Source organism: Euprymna scolopes, chromosome 46 (assembly GCF_053919585.1).
Source record: "Euprymna scolopes isolate OS-2025 chromosome 46, ASM5391958v1, whole genome shotgun sequence".
Classification (NCBI taxonomy): Eukaryota; Metazoa; Mollusca; class Cephalopoda; order Sepiida; family Sepiolidae; genus Euprymna; species Euprymna scolopes.
The window spans coordinates 215,493,677-215,514,387 of record NC_136527.1 but is presented as its reverse complement, the minus strand read 5'-3'; the positions used below and the strand labels follow the sequence as shown (position 1 = coordinate 215,514,387).

Here is a 20,711-nt window from a genome sequence, read left to right as displayed (position 1 = left end):
GTAAATTTTTTTTTTTATTTGACCCCTATTATGACCCCTTAAAATTTATAGTTTCGGGCTCAAATCACTTTATTAAGTTAGATCCAGGTTCAAGGAACCTATATCTAAAATTTCAAGTGTCTAGACCCAAAATTGTCGGAGGAGTTTGGTAGAGTTCTTAAAGGTCAAATCGTTGAAATTTGACCCCTTAACAGCCAAATTTCTGGCTGACACCCGTCACATCGATTTTCCCAAATCTCAGTACCCGGTATTTCAAATTTCGAGTCTATAGACTAAAAATTGACAGAGTTATTGCGTAGGGAAATGTACACAGACATACATACAGACAGACAGACAGACAGACACGTTCACTTTTATAGATATACTAGCATTTCAGCCCGGCGTTGCCCGGGTGTTTGGAGGTGTATGCTGAGCAAAAAAAAAAAGAGTAAATTTTTTTTTAATTTGACCCCGATTATGACCCCTTAAAATTTATAGTTTCGGGCTCAAATCACTTTATTAAATTAGATCCAGGTTCAAGGAACCTATTTAGCCCTATTTAAAGTGTATTTATTAAGTAAAAATCTAAATAAAATGTGTTTATTGCTCTATGTCTTATGAGCACTCTTATATAACTCTAGTTAAATCTTAATGTTATTTATCCTGTAATAAAATAAACGCTTTATAATATCAGCTCTGTCTAATGTTGAGCACTATTTAAAGTGTATTTATTAAGTAAGAATCTAAATAAAATGTCTTTATTGCTCTATGTCTTATTGGGCACTCTTATATAACGCTCGTTTATAGATGTTTGAATAAAAGTGACCTGTAATAATATCAGCTCATTTTTCGAAGCTTTGTATTAAGTTTTGAAAACATTTGTCATTTATAGCAGAGAAATGTCCTTTAAGAGTGCTCAATGTATGAGTTCATCTTTGGAGTTATTTGAAAAATACAAATTTCTGTTATGCGATCCAAAATTTTCTGGAAAAGTAATTACCAGAGTGCTTAATATTATGGTAGAGTTCTGTGGAAACATTTGAAAGAATTTTTCTCATTTATGCTAGACAAATTTACTTTGAGTAAAGCTCTTTCGTACGTTTAAACAATATATATATATATATACTAGCATTTCAGCCCGGCGTTGCCCGGGTGTTTGGAGGTGTATGCTGAGCAAAAAAAAAAAAAGAGTAAATTTTTTTTTTTATTTGACCCCTATTATGACCCCTTAAAATTTATAGTTTCGGGCTCAAATCACTTTATTAAGTTAGATCCAGGTTCAAGGAACCTATATCTAAAATTTCAAGTGTCTAGACCCAAAATTGTCGGAGGAGTTTGGTAGAGTTCTTAAAGGTCAAATCGTTGAAATTTGACCCCTTAACAGCCAAATTTCTGGCTGACACCCGTCACATCGATTTTCCCAAATCTCAGTACCCGGTATTTCAAATTTCGAGTCTATAGACTAAAAATTGACAGAGTTATTGCGTAGGGAAATGTACACAGACATACATACAGACAGACAGACAGACAGACACGTTCACTTTTATAGATATACTAGCATTTCAGCCCGGCGTTGCCCGGGTGTTTGGAGGTGTATGCTGAGCAAAAAAAAAAAGAGTAAATTTTTTTTTAATTTGACCCCGATTATGACCCCTTAAAATTTATAGTTTCGGGCTCAAATCACTTTATTAAATTAGATCCAGGTTCAAGGAACCTATTTAGCCCTATTTAAAGTGTATTTATTAAGTAAAAATCTAAATAAAATGTGTTTATTGCTCTATGTCTTATGAGCACTCTTATATAACTCTAGTTAAATCTTAATGTTATTTATCCTGTAATAAAATAAACGCTTTATAATATCAGCTCTGTCTAATGTTGAGCACTATTTAAAGTGTATTTATTAAGTAAGAATCTAAATAAAATGTCTTTATTGCTCTATGTCTTATTGGGCACTCTTATATAACGCTCGTTTATAGATGTTTGAATAAAAGTGACCTGTAATAATATCAGCTCATTTTTCGAAGCTTTGTATTAAGTTTTGAAAACATTTGTCATTTATAGCAGAGAAATGTCCTTTAAGAGTGCTCAATGTATGAGTTCATCTTTGGAGTTATTTGAAAAATACAAATTTCTGTTATGCGATCCAAAATTTTCTGGAAAAGTAATTACCAGAGTGCTTAATATTATGGTAGAGTTCTGTGGAAACATTTGAAAGAATTTTTCTCATTTATGCTAGACAAATTTACTTTGAGTAAAGCTCTTTCGTACGTTTAAACAATATATATATATATATACTAGCATTTCAGCCCGGCGTTGCCCGGGTGTTTGGAGGTGTATGCTGAGCAAAAAAAAAAAAAGAGTAAATTTTTTTTTAATTTGACCCCTATTATGACCCCTTAAAATTTATAGTTTCGGGCTCAAATAACTTTATTAAATTAGATCCAGGTTCAAGGAACCTATATCTAAAATTTCAAGTGTCTAGACCCAAAATTGTCGGAGGAGTTTGATAGAGTTCTTAAAGGTCAAATCGTTGAAATGTGACCCCTTAACAGCCAAATTTCTGGCTGACACCCGTCACATCGATTTTCCCAAATCTCAGTACCTGGTATTTCAAATTTCGAGTCTATAAACTAAAAATTGACAGAGTTATTGCGTAGGGAAACGTACACAGACAGACAGACAGACAGACAGACAGACACGTTCACTTTTATAGATATATAGAAAAGCGAAAATGTATGTATGTTTGTATGTGGTTTTCAGAGAAGTGGGCGGTCGGTTCACAACTTCTTACAACTTTTTATATCACATATAAATCGTAATATCTCCGAGTTAACAACAGAGCTCGCCTGTCTATTTAATTTGCTCGACTTTGGGAAGATAAATATTCAACATTTGATTTATAAATATAAAAGCGAAAATGTATGTATGTTTGTATGTGGTTTTCAGAGAAGCGGTCGGTCGGTTCAGAACTTCTTAAAACTTTTTATATCACATATAAATCGTAATATCTCCGAGTTAACAACAGAGCTCGCCTGTCTATTTAATTTGCTCGACTTTGGGAAGATAAATATTCAACATTTGTCGATCGCAGCATGTGGGTTAAGCTTTTTCGTATAATAAAAGCGACACTAATGGTATTTTCTGGTCTCAGCTTTACTCAATGTGGAAATATTATTTGCTTATATCAAAAGACGATTGTTATTCAATTTCGACAAGCGGAGCTGTTTCCCCCTACCCCCAACATCTTGGAAAAGAAAAAAAAAACGTTCTGCACTAAATGATACCCAGCAGTCAAAAGTTGATCTCATTAAGTGATTAAAACGTGCACCTGCCAAAGCCAAGTAATTAAATAAATTCAAACGGATTTGGGAACGCGCATCGTCTCTAGATTTATTTATGTCGACTTTTATGAGATTCGCGCTATTTCACTCTGTCCCCTGGTTTTTAGTATGAATACAGTGAAAAACTTTGATCTCCTTATATCAGACAATTGCTATTCAGTATAAACCAGCTCCCCATTGTTCAGATTGAATAGCAATTGCCTGATATAAGGAGATCAAAGAACTCACGGATTGAATTCAATCCGTGAGTTCTCGGCATTGCGCCGGGAAATGTCCAGAAGCAATCAGCTTTGATCTCCTTATATCAGACAATTGCTATTCAATCTGAACAATGGGGAGCTGGTTTCCCCCTCCCCAACGTTTTTTGGGGAAAAAACCAGTCAAAGTTTGGTAAACAAACCCAAACGCAAAAGTTAACCGCGTGACTTCTATTTGACCTCATTAATTAGGTCACATAGAGCAGCAGAATTAACTTTTATTGCTGTCAATAGTTAAATGAATAAATTCAAACAGGTTTCCAGGAGAGGATGACTTTTAAAAATATCGGTGAAAAAAGCGCCCCCCCCCTGTTGCCCAGTGCCTAGTTGAAGGTGAAGATATTAATGTTTTTATCCAAGTTTTCGATATCTGTCATCTGAAATATCGAACTTCAAAATGATACTGATTTTGGTAAAATCCGTCGTCTCTGTCGAAAGTTTTAGGCACACATGCAAACAGACATACATACATACATTTATATATTGGTAACTAAAGGTTTTCGACGAAAACTGATTAAAACGCTTGCCCTATCTCTGAATACCCTTTATGTAAAATTTCAAAATGTCTGAGTAATTTGGTAGAAACCACAGCGATCAAATTTTTTTTAAAATTTTGACCCCTATTATGCCCCCTTCAGATTTATTTTTGGGGGCTCACCTTTAGTTATTAAGTTAGATCCATGTCCAAAGAACCTATATCTAAAATTTCAAGCGTTTAGACCCAAAATTGGCGAAGGAGTTTAGTAGAGTTCTCAAAGGTCAAATCGTTGAACTTTCACCCTAAACAGCCAAATTTCTGGCCGAAAACAGATTACAAAGATTTTCCCAAATCTCAGTACCCTGTATATCAAATTTCGAGTCTGTACACTTAAAATTGACAGAGTTATTGCATAGGAAAATGTACACAAACACACACACAGACACGTTCACTTTTATATATATACTAGCAAAAGTACCCGCTTTTGACTGGGTTCAAAAACAGCCTACAGAAAATGGACTCTGATTTATTAAAGTATGATAAGTTATGAAAAGGAAGGGTTGCAAAGAGATAGCTTCGAATTTGGGGGTATCAAACCAAAGCAAAATATGATGAAAGTAAAAATAAAATAGATAAACCCCATAATTTATTATACCATACCTGTTCACACTGAAACACTTATCACAATATTCTGTGGATCTATATTAAAAAACCTTGTTAAACTTTGTGACATATTTCCATTCTATGGAGTTCAGGCGCGAACGAACACCCCATAATTTTATTATACCATATTTCTTCAAACTGAAACATAATTATCAAAGTATACTTACGCAAATAGATATGAAAAGTCTTTATTAAAGTTTGTGCCTATTTCCATTCTATGGAGGCCAGGCGCGAACGCAGACCCCACAATTTTATTATACCATCCCTATTTAAGTTAAAACATACTTATCAAAGTATTCTTATGTACATCTATATCAAAAACACTTGTAAACGTCCTTTTTTAATTTTTTATTTCCACACTTTGTGGAGCAGGCGCGAACGCAGACCCCACAATTTTAATGAACCACCGTTCTGCCAGATCAAACATATCCATTCCTGTGTCTCGATAAATCTTCTATCATTATATGGGATCAGTTTTCTATAATAGTCAACCATATAGGAGCACACACACACACACACACACACACACACACACACACAGCTTATATATATATATATATATATATATATATATATATATATATATATATATATATATATATATTGTTTTGAGAAAAATAGAAAAACCGAATGAAATTATTAAAATAATCAACGTTTCGTCCTTATTTCAGAGGACATCTTCAGGATATTGAAGTAAAAATGCAAGAAAAGAAAAAGTCATAGATCGTACGAAAAAGAGAACAGTTTTTGAATCCTACCCATGTCGGGAAAGACGAACATATGTGTGCGTATGGGAAGGTTGGGTTGTTCGATTATCTCCCTTGTTTTATTTTTGTTGAATTATTTCCCTTGGTTATTGATTTTTTATTTTTATCTGACTTGTTCATTTTATATTATCTCCCTTGCTTTTTTCATATTGAATAATCTTCCTTAATGAATTATCTCCCTTGTTCATTTTATATTGGATTATCTCCCTTCGTAACTCTTCCTTTTTTTTTTTTTGTTTTGGTTTGCAAAAGAATTTAATTCGCCAAGGGGAAACTTTAATTAAATATTTTAAAATCTTCAATTACAATTTTATTAGTTTGATTAATTTCATTTTTTTCTTTTTACATAAAGGTAAGTTCAATTAATCGTTGGAATTATTTTTATTGCGTTAAATTTTAGGTTCGGGTTTTTTTTATGTGCTTTTCAGGTGTTGGAACAGAATAGTTAACAAAATTGTTACAAATGTTTTGTGCTTTATTCAGATTGGCACTTATGTCGGCAATCAAACGAAGATGTTATATTCTAAAAATCACGTAAATCACGGGAGGGGAAAATAGCGAGTATGATGATGATGATGATGATGATGGTCAACCGACTTTTTGTTGTTTGTTTTTTATTTATTTATTTATTAAACGAAGATGTTATATTCCAAACTCCTATCTTTACATCATCAACACTCTGATCCTCATCTGGTATCAATTGAATGGAAGAGGCCCCATGTTTTGACAAGCTTCTGGGTTTGACCTTTACTCCTGATCTGAAATGAAACACGTACATCAAGTCAGTTGCCAAGGTCGCTGGAAAGATGGTGGGATCCTTCTACCGCTCCAGAAGATATCTCACTACTGATGCAATTCTCTATCTATATAAAAGCCAAGTACGTCCAAGGATGGAATACTGCTGCCATATCTGGGAAGGAGCTGCTAAAAACAGCCTATCCTGCCTTGACAGAGTACAAAATAGATTTTGTGGCTTAGTGGTGGATGCCCTTTTCTCTACCCTGCAACCTCTCTCCCACAGAAGAAACATTGCAAGCCTATCCTTGTTTTATCGTTATTTCCTTGGCATAATTTAATCCTTCTTACATAAGAGAAAAATCCAGATTGTCCTCGACGGTCGTACATCTAAACAATATGAGATAAATGTGGGAGTGCCCCAGGGGTCTATCCTTGGACCTCTGTTATTATTATTAAGACATATTTTACAAAATAATGAAACAAAAATAAACAATCAAATGTACATTAATATATATTGTAAACACATTATGAAGTATGTCCCTTGTATTTTCAATCTTCAAGGTGTTCCCATCTGCTATATCTGGGCAGGAGCTGCTAAAAACAGCCTATCCTGCCTTGACAGAGTACAAAATAGACTTTGTGGCTTAGTGGGGGATGCCCTTTTCTCTTCCCTGCAACCTCTCTCCTACAGAAGAGACGTTGCGAGCCTATCCTTGTTTTATCGTTATTTCCATGGCAGGTGCTCGTCTGAACTCCAATCTCTGGTCCCCCCCCCCCGCCAATCTTTCACGAAAAACACCCGTCTAGCTGAATCCACTGTCAAAAATTTCCCCCACTCTATATCTGTGCCTAAATCAAAACGTGGATTCCATGAACAAAGCTTCTTTCTTAGAACTGCACGCCTGTGGAACTCTGTTCCGTCTGCCTGCTTCCAACCTGACTACAACCTGGATGTCTTCAAGTCTAACATTAACAAATTCCTAATGAACCGCCCTCTTAAGTAAACACTTTCTCAAATCTCCACACTAACATAATGTACTTGCAATAACCCTTATCCCTGAGTGGCTTCCGGGCCTTGATAAGTGGTGACCACCGTGTAAAAAAAAAAAATATATATATATATAAGTAGAGATTTAATTATAAAAAAATCTACAGTTTTCTATGGCAATTTTAATGGTGTGTATATATATATATATATATATATATATATATATATATATATATATATATATTATTTAATTTGTATTCATTAGCTGAATCCACTGTCAAAAATTTCCCCCACTCTATATCTGTGCCTAAATCAAAACATGGATTCTATGAACAAAGCTTCTTTCTTAGAACTGCACGCCTGTGGAACTCTGTTCCATCTGCCTGCTTCCCTCTGGACTACAACTTGGATATCTTCAAGTCCAATGTTAACAAATTCCGAATGAATCGCCCCCTCATGTAAACATTTCATCAAATCTCCACACTAACGTAATGTACTTGCAATAACCCTTATCCCTGAGTGGCTTCCGGGCCTTGATATAGTCTTAAATTTATGCACATCAGTTTTTCATTCATGAGTGTTGTATCATTAGCAAATGTACCAATCTCGGACACAATATAATTCAAATATTAGTAAAAACAAAATGGTTGACAGATTTTCTCTATAATTTCTTCTATATATATGAACATTTTGCGAGAGTCATTCATGTCAGAATTAATGTGAGAAATTGTTTAATCGATTTAAGGAAACTGATAACTACTAAAAACATGTATCAGTTGTAGGTAATTGTATATAGCGTTTTTTTTTTTTGTTGTTGGTTGTTTATTTTGTCTAAAGTAGAAAATAATTTGTGAAGATGAAAATTATGTTTTATTTAAAAATTATTTTAAATCAAAAACAGTGAGAAATCTCATTAATGGTAAATTTTCAGATTTCTTTTAAATAATTTTTTTTTTTTTTGTCTATTTTTTTAAAACTGGGTCGTTTTGATTTTTTAATAGAATATATTTGTTGTTTTCAAGTCGGTTTCTGTTTAACCCATAGTTGGGACCCTAACAGGTACTACCACTCCGGGTCAGAGTGGACCTTTTTTTTTTTTTTGTCTATTTTTTTAAAACTGGGTCGTTTTGATCTACCCCCCCTCCCCCGCAACAACACACACACCTCCAAACACCCGGGCAACGTCGGGTGCCCCCCCTACTAGTCTTCATTAAAACTCGCAATTTAGGGTTTCCTTCCGATTCAAAACAAAATCGTCATCATCGGATCCGATGGATGGTTGGTTGGTTGGTTGGTTGGTTGGTTGGTTGTTTTTGTTTTACGGCATATCAACCCTTTTCGGGTTATTTAATGCAGAATCCAAACACTTTGAAGAAAAGTTTTTTAATAGAATATATTTGTTGTTTTCAAGTCGGTTTCTGTTTAACCCATAGTTGGGACCCTAACAGGTACTACCACTCCGTCAGGAGCCCGTCCACATTGGACCTGAAGATGTCCAAGCCGCAGCCAGGTGAGAAACAGGCAAGCGGCAGAGAGCTCCACCGGTAACGATGGCAATTAAAAGGTGGCTCCACACTCCCCAAACCCGCAAGCTGGGGCCTCACCACTGGATATAGTTTAAGGTAATATCCAGGACCTGATCGCAGAGAAGTAGATTTTTTTATAGCATGTGCATACAAACATGGCCATCAGTGAATTACAGTGCATAATACAGGTTTTTATATCTCAAAAACTACTTGTCCCTGCAAAATTTAAATGAGATTTTCTTATTCATCGTAGTCAAAAACCTATCCAAGTTGTTATTTTAAAGAAAATTGTGAAGGTGACCTTATGTAAAAAAATACCTTGAGAGATATGTATGTATTATTTTTGCAATGACATAAGCATATTAATGTACAAAAAAATGTGCTTATGTCATTGAAAAAAAATTATATATTAATGACATAAGCATATTAATGTAAAAAACAAATGTGCTTATGTCATTGAAAAAAATTTATATATTAATGACATAAGCATATTAATGTACAAAACAAATGTGCTTATGTCATTGAAAAAAATTATATATTAATGACATAAGCATATTAATGTAAAAAACAAATGTGCTTATGTCATTGAAAAAATGTATATATTAATGACATAAGCATATTAATGTACAAAACAAATGTGCTTATGTCATTGAAAAAATTTATATATTAATAACATAAGCATATTAATGTACAAAACAAATGTGCTTATGTCATTGAAAGAATTTATATATTAATGACATCATCATATTAATGTACAAAAAAAATGTGCTTATGTCATTGAAAAAAAATTATATATTCATGACATAAGCATATTAATGTACAAAACAAATGTGCTTATGTCATTGAAAAAAATTTATATATTAATGACATAAGCATATTAATGTACAAAAAAAATGTGCTTATGTCATTGAAAAAAATTTATATATTCATGACACAAGCATATTAATGTACAAAACAAATGTGCTTATGTCATTGAAAAAAATTTATATATTAATGACATAAGCATATAAATGTATAAAAAATGTGCTTTTATGTCATTGAAAAAAAATTATATATTAATGACATAAGCATATTAATGTACAAAACAAATGTGCTTATGTCATTGAAAAAAATTTATATATTAATGACATAAGCATATTAATGTATAAAAAATGTGCTTTTATTTCATTGAAAAAAATTTATATATTAATGACATAAGCATATTAATGTACAAAACAAATGTGCTTATGTCATTGAAAAAAATTTATATATTAATGACATAAGCATATTAATGTACAAAAAAAAATGTGCTTATGTCATTGAAAAATATATATATATTGATGACATAAGCATATTAATGTACAAAAAAAATGTGCTTATGTCATTGAAAAAAATGTATATATTAATGACATAAGAATATTAATGTAAAAAACAAATGTGCTTATGTCATTGAAAAAAATTTATATATTAATGACATAAGCATATTAATGTACAAAACAAATGTGCTTATGTCATTGAAAAAAATTATATATTAATGACATAAGCATATTAATGTAAAAAACAAATGTGCTTATGTCATTGAAAAAATGTATATATTAATGACATAAGCATATTAATGTACAAAAAAAATGTGCTTATGTCATTGAAAAAATTTATATATTAATAACATAAGCATATTAATGTACAAAACAAATGTGCTTATGTCATTGAAAAAAAATTTATATATTAATGACATAAGCATATTAATGTACAAAAAAATGTGCTTATGTCATTGAAAAAAATTTATATATTAATGACATAAGCATATTAATGTACAAAACAAATGTGCTTATGTCATTGAAAAAAAATTTATATATTAATGACATAAGCATATTAATGTACAAAAAAATGTGCTTATGTCATTGAAAAAAATTTATATATTAATGACATAAGCATATTAATGTACAAAAAAATGTGCTTATGTCATTGAAAAAAATTTATATATTAATGACATAAGCATATTAATGTAAAAAACAAATGTGCTTATGTCATTGAAAAAATTTATATATTAATGACATAAGCATATAAATGTATAAAAAATGTGCTTATGTCATTGAAAAAAATGTATATATTAATGACATAAGCATATTAATGTACAAAACAAATGTGCTTATGTCATTGAAAAAAATGTATATATTAATGACATAAGCATATTAATGTACAAAAAAAAAATGTGCTTATGTCATTGAAAAAAATTTATATATTCATGACATAAGCATATTAATGTATAAAAAATGTGCTTTTATGTCATTGAAAAAAAATTTATATATTAATGACATAAGCATATTAATGTACAAAAAAAATGTGCTTATGTCATTGAAAAAAATTTATATATTAATGACATAAGCATATTAATGTACAAAACAAATGTGCTTATGTCATTGAAAAAAATTTATATATTAATGACATAAGCATATTAATGTACAAAAAAAATGTGCTTATGTCATTGAAAAAAATTTATATATTAATGACATAAGCATATAAATGTATAAAAAATGTGCTTTTATGTCATTGAAAAAAAATTTATATATTAATGACATAAGCATATTAATGTACAAAAAAAATGTGCTTATGTCATTGAAAAAAATTTATATATTCATGACATAAGCATATTAATGTACAAAACAAATGTGCTTATGTCATTGAAAAAAATTTATATATTAATGACATAAGCATATTAATGTACAAAACAAATGTGCTTATGTCATTGAAAAAAATTTATATATTAATGACATAAGCATATAAATGTATAAAAAAGGTGCTTTTATGTCATTGAAAAAAAGTGTATATTAATGACATAAGCATATTAATGTACAAAACAAATGTGCTTATGTCATTGAAAAAAAATTTATATATTAATGACATAAGCATATTAATGTACAAAAAAATGTGCTTATGTCATTGAAAAAAATTTATATATTAATGACATCATCATATTAATGTACAAAAAAAATGTGCTTATGTCATTGAAAAAAATTTATATATTAATGATATAAGCAGATTAATTTTATTAGTTTCTTATTGTAGCGAAATTTGAATTTCAAGTACAGCTAATAGTATCATGTCGCAGTTATTAAAATATCCAAAAATTATGAAAAACGACGAAATAGAAAATTATTAATCGAAAACAGTTTTCCAAGACAATTAGCGAAAAATAAAATAAGTTTTGCTAAATTGGCTAAAAATTTTCAGTTTTCCGAAAAGAGTTACCTCCCTTCAATTGCAAGCCCAGTTTCTTTTTTTCTTTATTTTACAAAACTCAAAACGAAAAATATTTTGAGGCTTGTATTACTGTACACATAGATTCGAAAAAGTTGTTAAAACCAAATATATAACAAATAAATGTTATCAAAGGCAAGATAAGTTACTTTTCTATCTAACTGGATATGGTTTTAGTGTTTTTATTTAATGTAACATGTTTATTCAGCTCGAAAAACAGTGTTTACCGATGTATTAGAAAATTAAAAATAGTGCCCCACTTTCTCTTTGACAAGGTAAGTTTGGGAAAAGAGGTCATAAATAAAAAACCATACAAAATACTGTTAGAAACTCACTCAATATATGCTACTGTTACATAGGGTGACATATATTCGGTGGGTTTTTAACAGTACTTTGCATATTTTATATCTTTCACTCCTTTTCTCAAACTTACCATGTCAAAGAAAGAGTCGGGCGCCATTTGCAATTTTAAAATACATCGGTAAACACTGTATATTTTTCGAGCTGAATAAACATGTTACATTGAATAAAAACGCCAAAAACAAATATCCAGTTAGGTAGAAAAGTAACTTATCTTGCCTTTGGTAACATTTATTTGTTATATATTTGTTTTTTTTTTTGACAACTTTTTCGAATCTATGTGTACAGTAATACAAACCTAATAACTTTCTACTCACTGAATTTTCGTAATTTTTTAATATATTACTATTTTCGACATGACAATGTATGTAATATTGTTTTTGCTTAAAAAATGTGAACGTTGGGGGATTTATTCCGAAATAAAAATTATGGAGAAGGAGTGGTTGTTCTCGTTCAGGTAAAAAGAAACAAACATTGCAGTTGTTCTACTCGTAATTTTTGGATATATTACTATTTTCGACATGACAATTAAGTACGTAATATTGTTTTTACTTAAAACGACATTTTTTTTTTATTTAAATCGATCTGTTGACCTTGTCTTAATAAGCACCGAATGACCTCCCTTGTTTAAATCCAAACAATTCGTTTGTTAACAAACACCAAGAAATCCTTCTAGACCGATGCATTTTTTTTTAATTACATTTTCACCCTAAACAAGGCATATTGCCACTTTGTTGGTGGAGCGGGCTACTATCAGGGACATGGGCATCAGGGGTACTGTGTAGGGAGTTGGGCATCAAGATGTCGGTTCACGTTGCACTTGAACTTCTGCATGTCAGTACAGTTGAGGAAGCAGAGACCCGGAATTCCAAAGTCTAGCAGTTCTGGGGAAGAAACTACTGGAGTAGAAGGCTTTCTTACATCTAGGGATCTCTACTGTGAAGGGGTGGGATTTAGCTGCTTGTCAGGTTTGTCGAAGGTATTTACATCGAGGGGGCACAAGTGCTTGCAGTTCGTCAGAGCATTGACCGTTAAAGTACTTGTAGAACAGGCAGAGGGATGCAACATTTCGTTGATGTGACAGAGGCTGAAGCTTAGAAGACAGTTCAGGACCTATCAGGTTTGCGACTCTCTTTTGAACCTTGTCAAGGAGCGAGAGACTAGCAGCAGATGCACCAGCCCAAATATGACAGCAATACTCCATACATGGGCGAATGGTTGACTTATAGAGGTACAGGATACTTTCAGGTGTTAGTAGTTTTCTAGCATGGTAGAGAGAGCCTACCTTCTTTGCAGCGGCCCTAGCAATGCCCTCGATGTAATTGTTCCAACTCATGTTTCCTGTGAACGTTAGGCCAAGAAGCTTGAAAGATGTACTCTCAGATAAAGAGTCATTGGCCATTGCTATAGGTGGTAGAGAATGTTTCTTGTAATTATTGAATGAAACTAGTTTAGTCTTGGCGGCATTGAACGTGACCATCCATTTGAACTTCTGCATGTCAGTACAGAGCGAATATGAATTATTTTTTTTTTTTATTGTTTGCTTCTTTTCTTTTTCTCTGAAGGTTCACTCTCCTGGTTCGCATGGAAAAAACGTTTATGAGAACGAAGAAGAAGCTGAATATGCTGACGCCCTCGATATACAGGTACGTACTACTAATTTGGGACTAATTGAATCGTTAGAATTTTTGTAGAAAGCCATTCTTAACATGGGGAGGGAAGAGCATTTTGTGGGTTTGTATTACTGTACGCATAGATTCGAAAAAGTTTGAATCGTTAGAATTTTAGGGTTTTCTTTGATATTTTTTATTTTACAAGCTGCCCCAGCATAGTATTTACACCTCCAATCTCTCCATGATAAGAACGGCTTTCTGAAAAAAAAAAAAACACCTTCCAACCTAGAAAGCCGTTCTTAACATGGAGAGATTGGGGGAGTGGCATCCCGAAAGTCGTTCTTAAAATGGGGAGAGGAGGGCGTTTTGTAACTATTCCGTACTTTCACCTAACAACTTAATAAAAAACATCAAATGTTAAATAAAAATAAATAAAAATAAAATAAATAAAAAAATAAATAAAAATAAAAAACATCAAATCAAATAAAAAAACGATCAATGTGTAGTATCTGTTAACGAAAATATTTTTTTAAATTATTAGCAAATAATTCAAAGTGTAGTATCTGTTTTATTCTATCGCAGTATATTAAAAAAAAAAGAGGCGGAGGAGAAATCGTTTTTAGTTTCATTCCAATTCAAAATACCCCTTTTTGGAAAGTTGGGTTTTCTTCACATGAAAATAACAAAAAAAAAACATTAAAGTTTCAAATCATTATGGCTCCTTTGTGCTCGTCAACGAAAGACATAAAGCGGGAACGACGACGACGTGCGAATGGAAACAGTAAAGGATGTCGCCCTACCACCGCTGCCGACGGCACCAACAGCACGTCTGTTTCTCTCTGACCCTTTAAAATAATTCGTTTTAACCAAGGGGACCTGCGGAAATTCCACGGCGAATATTTTGCAGCAGTTAAAGATAGCAAAACGAAAACGTGCCCATCAAAAAAATATATAACAAATAAATGTTAGCAAAGGTAAATTAGGGTTTGTATTACTGTACACATAGATTCGAAAAAGTTGTCAAAAAACAAATATATAACAAGTAAATATTATCAAAGGCAAGATAAGTTACTTTTCTCCAAAACGGTCGAATTTAAAATTTCAATCCAATGGGTAAATTCCAAATGGTCAAAATAATCCAAAAGGCAGAGTTCCTTGGAAAAAAGCGCAAATGGAATGAATTCCAAATCATTAAAAGAAAAGCACTGGAGAGAATATTTAAAAACACGTCTGTCAAGGCTGGATTTTACCATTTTTGGATTTTTACCCTTCACCGGACTATCCATTCATGTGAAATCTTTTTATCATTTTTCTTTTGCCTCCTGTTACCCTTACCTTACCCTTTTTTCTTTAACCAAGTAAGATCTGTGACTTACTTGTAGTTTCATTAAATACTTTTATATGCAAAATCCTATCCTGCATTTTGCTAATTCCTGCCCTCTGATGAGAAGGAGAGTATTTCTTCGAAACTCCGCGAATTAAGGACTATCCACTTATCTTGTGTTTCCTTTTTTAAAATTCAATATGTTTTTAACTCTTTTTCAAGATGTCTTTTAACATGTTTTATTAATCATTTGTTCATATATATATATATATATATATATATATATATATATATATATATATATATATATATATATATATGTATATACAAGGACCGAAGTTTAACAAACGTTGATGGTTATTAAGATAGTTTACAGATTTTTTTTAAATATATTGTTTCGTGCTATGAACACATACACACACACACACACACACACACAAACACACACAATCACACACACACAAACACACAAAAACATACACAAACACGCACAAACACACTAACACAAACACATTAACACACACACACATACACCCACACTAACACACAAACACAAACTCACAAAAGCACACACTAACACACACACACAAAAATACACACATACACCCACACTAACACACACTCACAAACACACACAAACACACACTAACACACACAAACACACACTAACACACACACAAACAAACACACCCACACTAACACAAAAACTCACAAACACACACAAACACACACTAACACACACACAAACAAACACACACACAAAAACACACAAAATGTATAAATGAAATAAAACAAACTTAAAAAAACAAACAAAATGGAAAATTAGAACTTTATTCCATAACGATTACATACAATATAAATTTTTTTCACACACAGATACACACATACCAAAACACAAACGCAAAATAAACAAACAAACGCATACACACACAAAAGCACACAGACAAACACAAACACACACATATATACACACAAGCACATACCCACAGATACACACACACCAAAACACACACAGAAACACACACACACACAAACACACACATAAAACACACACACAAACACACACAAACACATACACACAGAAACACACACAAACACACACACACAAAAACACAAACACACACATACACACAAATACAAAACACATACACACACAAACACATGCACACACAAACACATACACACAGATACACACACATGCACAAACACACACACAAACATGCACACAAACACATACAGACAGATACACATAAACACACACAAACACAGATACACAAAAATATGCACACAAACACACACACACACACACAAACACACAAACACATACACACAGATACACATAAATATACACACACAAACACACACACAAACACGCACACAAACACATACACACAGATACACAAACACACACACAAACACAAACACACACACGGCCAAACACACACACACACACACACACACAAAACAAATTATTTTTATTTTTATTCATATTTCTTTAGGCTTTGAAAATTAATGAACCCTGGTTTTTCCCGACTGTTGACAGAAGTTCCGAAGAATCGCTTATCAAGACCATTGGATTGGTAAGATGTTTTTTTTTATTTTGTCTTATCTTTTTTTTTTTACATAGGCATCACCACATTATCAAGGCCAAGAGGCCACTCAAGGATAAGGGTTAAAGAGTGTACAGTAGAAATTGGACAATATAGTAATCATTAGTAATGAAAATTCGGTAAATTTGATAACTTATATGGAACGGCTCATCAAAAACTTATTTACGTTAGACTTGAAGTAAACCATATTGTAGTCAGCCGGAAAGCAGGAAAATGGAAGACAATTCCACAGGCGTGCAGTTCTAAGAAAGAAACTTTGTTCATGGAATCTACGTTTAGGTTTATGCACAGATAAAGAGTGGGGGGAATTATTGATAGTGTTTACAGCTAGACGAGTGTTTCTTGTGAAAGTTTGGCGAGGGGGGGACCATAGATTGAAGCTCAGTCGAACACTTTCCATGAAAATAACGATACATCAGAGACAAACTCGCAACATCTCTTCTGTGAGATAGAGGTTGCAAGGAAGAGAAAAGGACATCTCCTACGAGGCTACGAAGTCTATTTTGAACTCTATCAAGGCAGGACAAGTCCTTTCTAGCAGCTCCTGCCCAGATGTGTCAACAGTATTCCATCCTTGGACGTACCTGGCTCTTATATAGATAGAGAATAGCATCAGCAGTGAGATATCTACCGGATCGATAGAAAGATCCCACCATTTTTCCAGCGGCCTTGGCAACAGATTTGATGTATGTGTTCCATTTAAGATCAGGAGTAATGGTCAAGCCCAGAAGCTTGTCAAAACTTGAGGCCTCCTGAAGGCGAGATTGGATTGGTAAGATGTTTTTTTTTTATTTTATTTTGTCTTATCTTATCTCCCTTTCTTTCCATATATATATATATATATATATATATATATATATATATATATATATATATATATACTAGCTTTATATAATACTAGCGGGGGGTACCTGGCGGTGCCTGGGTGTTTGTAGGTGTGTGTAGTTTTGGGTAAATCAAAACTCGGAAGGGGGGGGGTTAAAATAAAAAAAAGTCTTGGTAGGTAAGTATGAGGATCGAACCCTTGAGGCAAAGAGCGCTGATGATTGAATTTTTTTATAGACTGTTCTTTTATCGAAGCCATTTTTGAGCGTCTTTTTAGACATTTGATATGAATTGTAGAATAAAAAAAGATTTAAAAAATAAAGGATATTACTCTTTTTCTCCATCCTCTCCATCTCTTTCTCTCTCTCTTTCTATCTATCTATATATCTATATATATATATATATATATATATATATATATATATATATATATATATATATATATATAATAAAAATTACAATAAGTTTACCAAGGTAATCAAAATGGTAAACTTAAAATATATTATAAATATTAAAGAGTTAATATTTACAAGTAAAATAAACTCAGCCAGATGTAAAAGCTCAATAAAACCGAAAAGGAAATAGAGCTTATAATATGAACAAATGATTAATAAAATATGTTAAAAGACATAATTTTAAAAAAGGAAGCACAAGATAAGTGGATAGTCCTTAATCCGCGGAGTTTCGAAGAAATACTCTCCTTCTCATCAGAGGGCTGGAATTAGCAAAATGCAGGACCGGATTTTGCATATAAAAGTATTTAATGAAACTACAAGTAAGTCAAAGATCTTACTTGGTTAAAAAAAAGGGTGAGGTAAGGGGAACAGGAGGCAAAAGAAAAATAATAAAAAGATTTCACATGAATGGATAGTCCGGTGAAGGGTAAAAATCCAAAAATGGTAAAATCCGAAACGGTCGACTCCAAAATTTCAATCCACTGGGTAAATTCCAAATGGTCCAAAATCATCCAAAAGGCAGAGTTCCTTGGAAAAAAGCGCAAATGGAATGAATTCCAAATCATTAAAAGAAAAGAGATAATATTTGAAACACATCTGTCAAGGCTGGATGAATAAAAAAAATAAAATTTAATTTAAAATTATATATATATATATATATATATATATATATATATATATATATATATATATATATATATACTAGCATTTCAGCCCGGCGTTGCCCGGGTGTTTAGAGGTGTATGTTGAGCCAAAAAAAAAAGCAGTCAATTTTTTTTTTAATCCCTATTATGTCCCCTTAAAATGTATTGTTTTGAGCTCAAATCAAGTTATTAAGTTAGATCCATGTCCAAGGAACCTATATCTAAAATTTCAAGTGTTTAAACGCAAAATTGGCGGAGGAGTTTGGTAGAGTTCTCAAAGGTCAAATCGTTGAACTTTGATCCCTTAACAGCAAAATTTCTGGCCGAAAACGAACTACAATGACTTTCCCAAAATCTCAGTACCCTGTATATCAAATTTCGAGTCTGTAGACTGAAAATTGACATACAAACACACAGACACACTTTTATAGATATACTAGCATTTCAGCCCGGCGTTGCCCGGGTGTTTGTAGGTGTTGAGCAAAAAAAAAAGTGGTAATAGGAAGACAGGCTCAAACCCGTACGCGAAGGATGAAAACAACGGGGCAAAAAAACTGACGTCTTTGCAGTTACGACCACCGCCAAACCTGAAGTGACTCATGTTTAAAGTAAGGCTAGAAAATCGAAAGGAGAGGATAACTTTAAAAAAATATCGGTGAAAAAAGTGTGGGTTTTTTTTACATTGGGCTCACCACTTATTAAGGCCCGAAAGCCACTCAGGGATAAGGGTTATTGCAAGTACATTACGTTACTGTGGAGATTTGATGCAGTGTTTACTTAAGGGGGCGGTTCATTAGGAATTTGTTAACATTGGACTTGAAGACATCCAAGTTGTAGTCTGGTGGGAAGCAGGCAGACGGAACAGAGTTCCACAGGCGTGCAGTTCTAAGAAAGAAACTTTGTTCATGGAATCCGCGTTTTGATTTAGGCACAGATATAGAGTGGGGGAAATTTTTCACAGTGGATTCAGCTAGACGGGTGTTTTTCGTGAAAGATTGACGAGGGGGGGACCAGAGATTGGAGTTCAGACGAGCACCTGCCATGGAAGTAACGATAAAACAAGGATAGGCTCGCAACGTCTCTTCTGTGGGAGAGAGGTTGCAGGGTAGAGAAAAGGGCATCCCCCACTAAGCCACAAAGTCTATTTTGTACTCTGTCAAGGCAGGATAGGCTGTTTTTAGCAGCTCCTGCCCAGATATGGCAACAGTATTCCATCCTTGGACATACTTGGCTTTTATATAGATAGAGAATTGCATCAGTAGTGAGATATCTTCTGGAGCGGAAGAAGGATCCCACCATCTTTCCAGCGACCTTGGCTAGAGACTTGATTCCTTCTTTCCCCTTTCCCCATTTACACCACAGCGGAATTTCACAATAGCTAAATTCTAACATTCTAATTCCAAATCTATTTCTAAACCTGGCTTGCAAGGTTCGAATCTCGGTCTATCCTAATCTCATATTCCACTTGTCTAATGTTTTCTTATTTACAGAAAAAAGGGACAGCCCTTTTTTCTGTAACAATAATACCCCTGCAACGTATATCCCCGATAGTAGGCCCCGACTTCAAAGTGGCACTGTGCCTTGTTTAGGGTGAAAATTGAATAATAAAAAAAAAAATGGAGTACTGTTGCCACATCTGGGCAGGACCCCCTCGGCTCCCCCTACCTTGCCTAAATAGAGTTCAAAACCAGGTTCCCTGTAAGGTCTTTCCCGCAGAATACACACTGCGAGCCTGTCTCTGCTCTATCATTATTTTCATGGCAAGTGCTCGCCTGAGCTCCAATCTATGGTCCTCCCTTGCCAAACTTTCACAAAAAAAAAAAAAAAAAAAACTCCACCATCAACTGCCCCTCCAACTCTATATTTGTGCCAAAATCTAAACGCAGATTCCATGAACAAAGTTGCT

The 20,711-nt window shown here is 33.0% G+C and overlaps 1 protein-coding gene across 1 annotated transcript in view; it reads left to right on the top strand.

Moving 5' to 3' along the window:
* Window positions 1–20,711, top strand: part of LOC145271055 (uncharacterized) — a 158,797-nt gene that overhangs the window by 135,351 nt on the left and 2,735 nt on the right. The window contains exons 8-9 of the mRNA XM_080126602.1: window positions 13,900–13,980; window positions 16,771–16,851. Coding sequence (XP_079982728.1) covers window positions 13,900–13,980; window positions 16,771–16,851 — 162 coding nt within the window. The remainder of the gene's footprint in view (window positions 1–13,899; window positions 13,981–16,770; window positions 16,852–20,711) is intronic.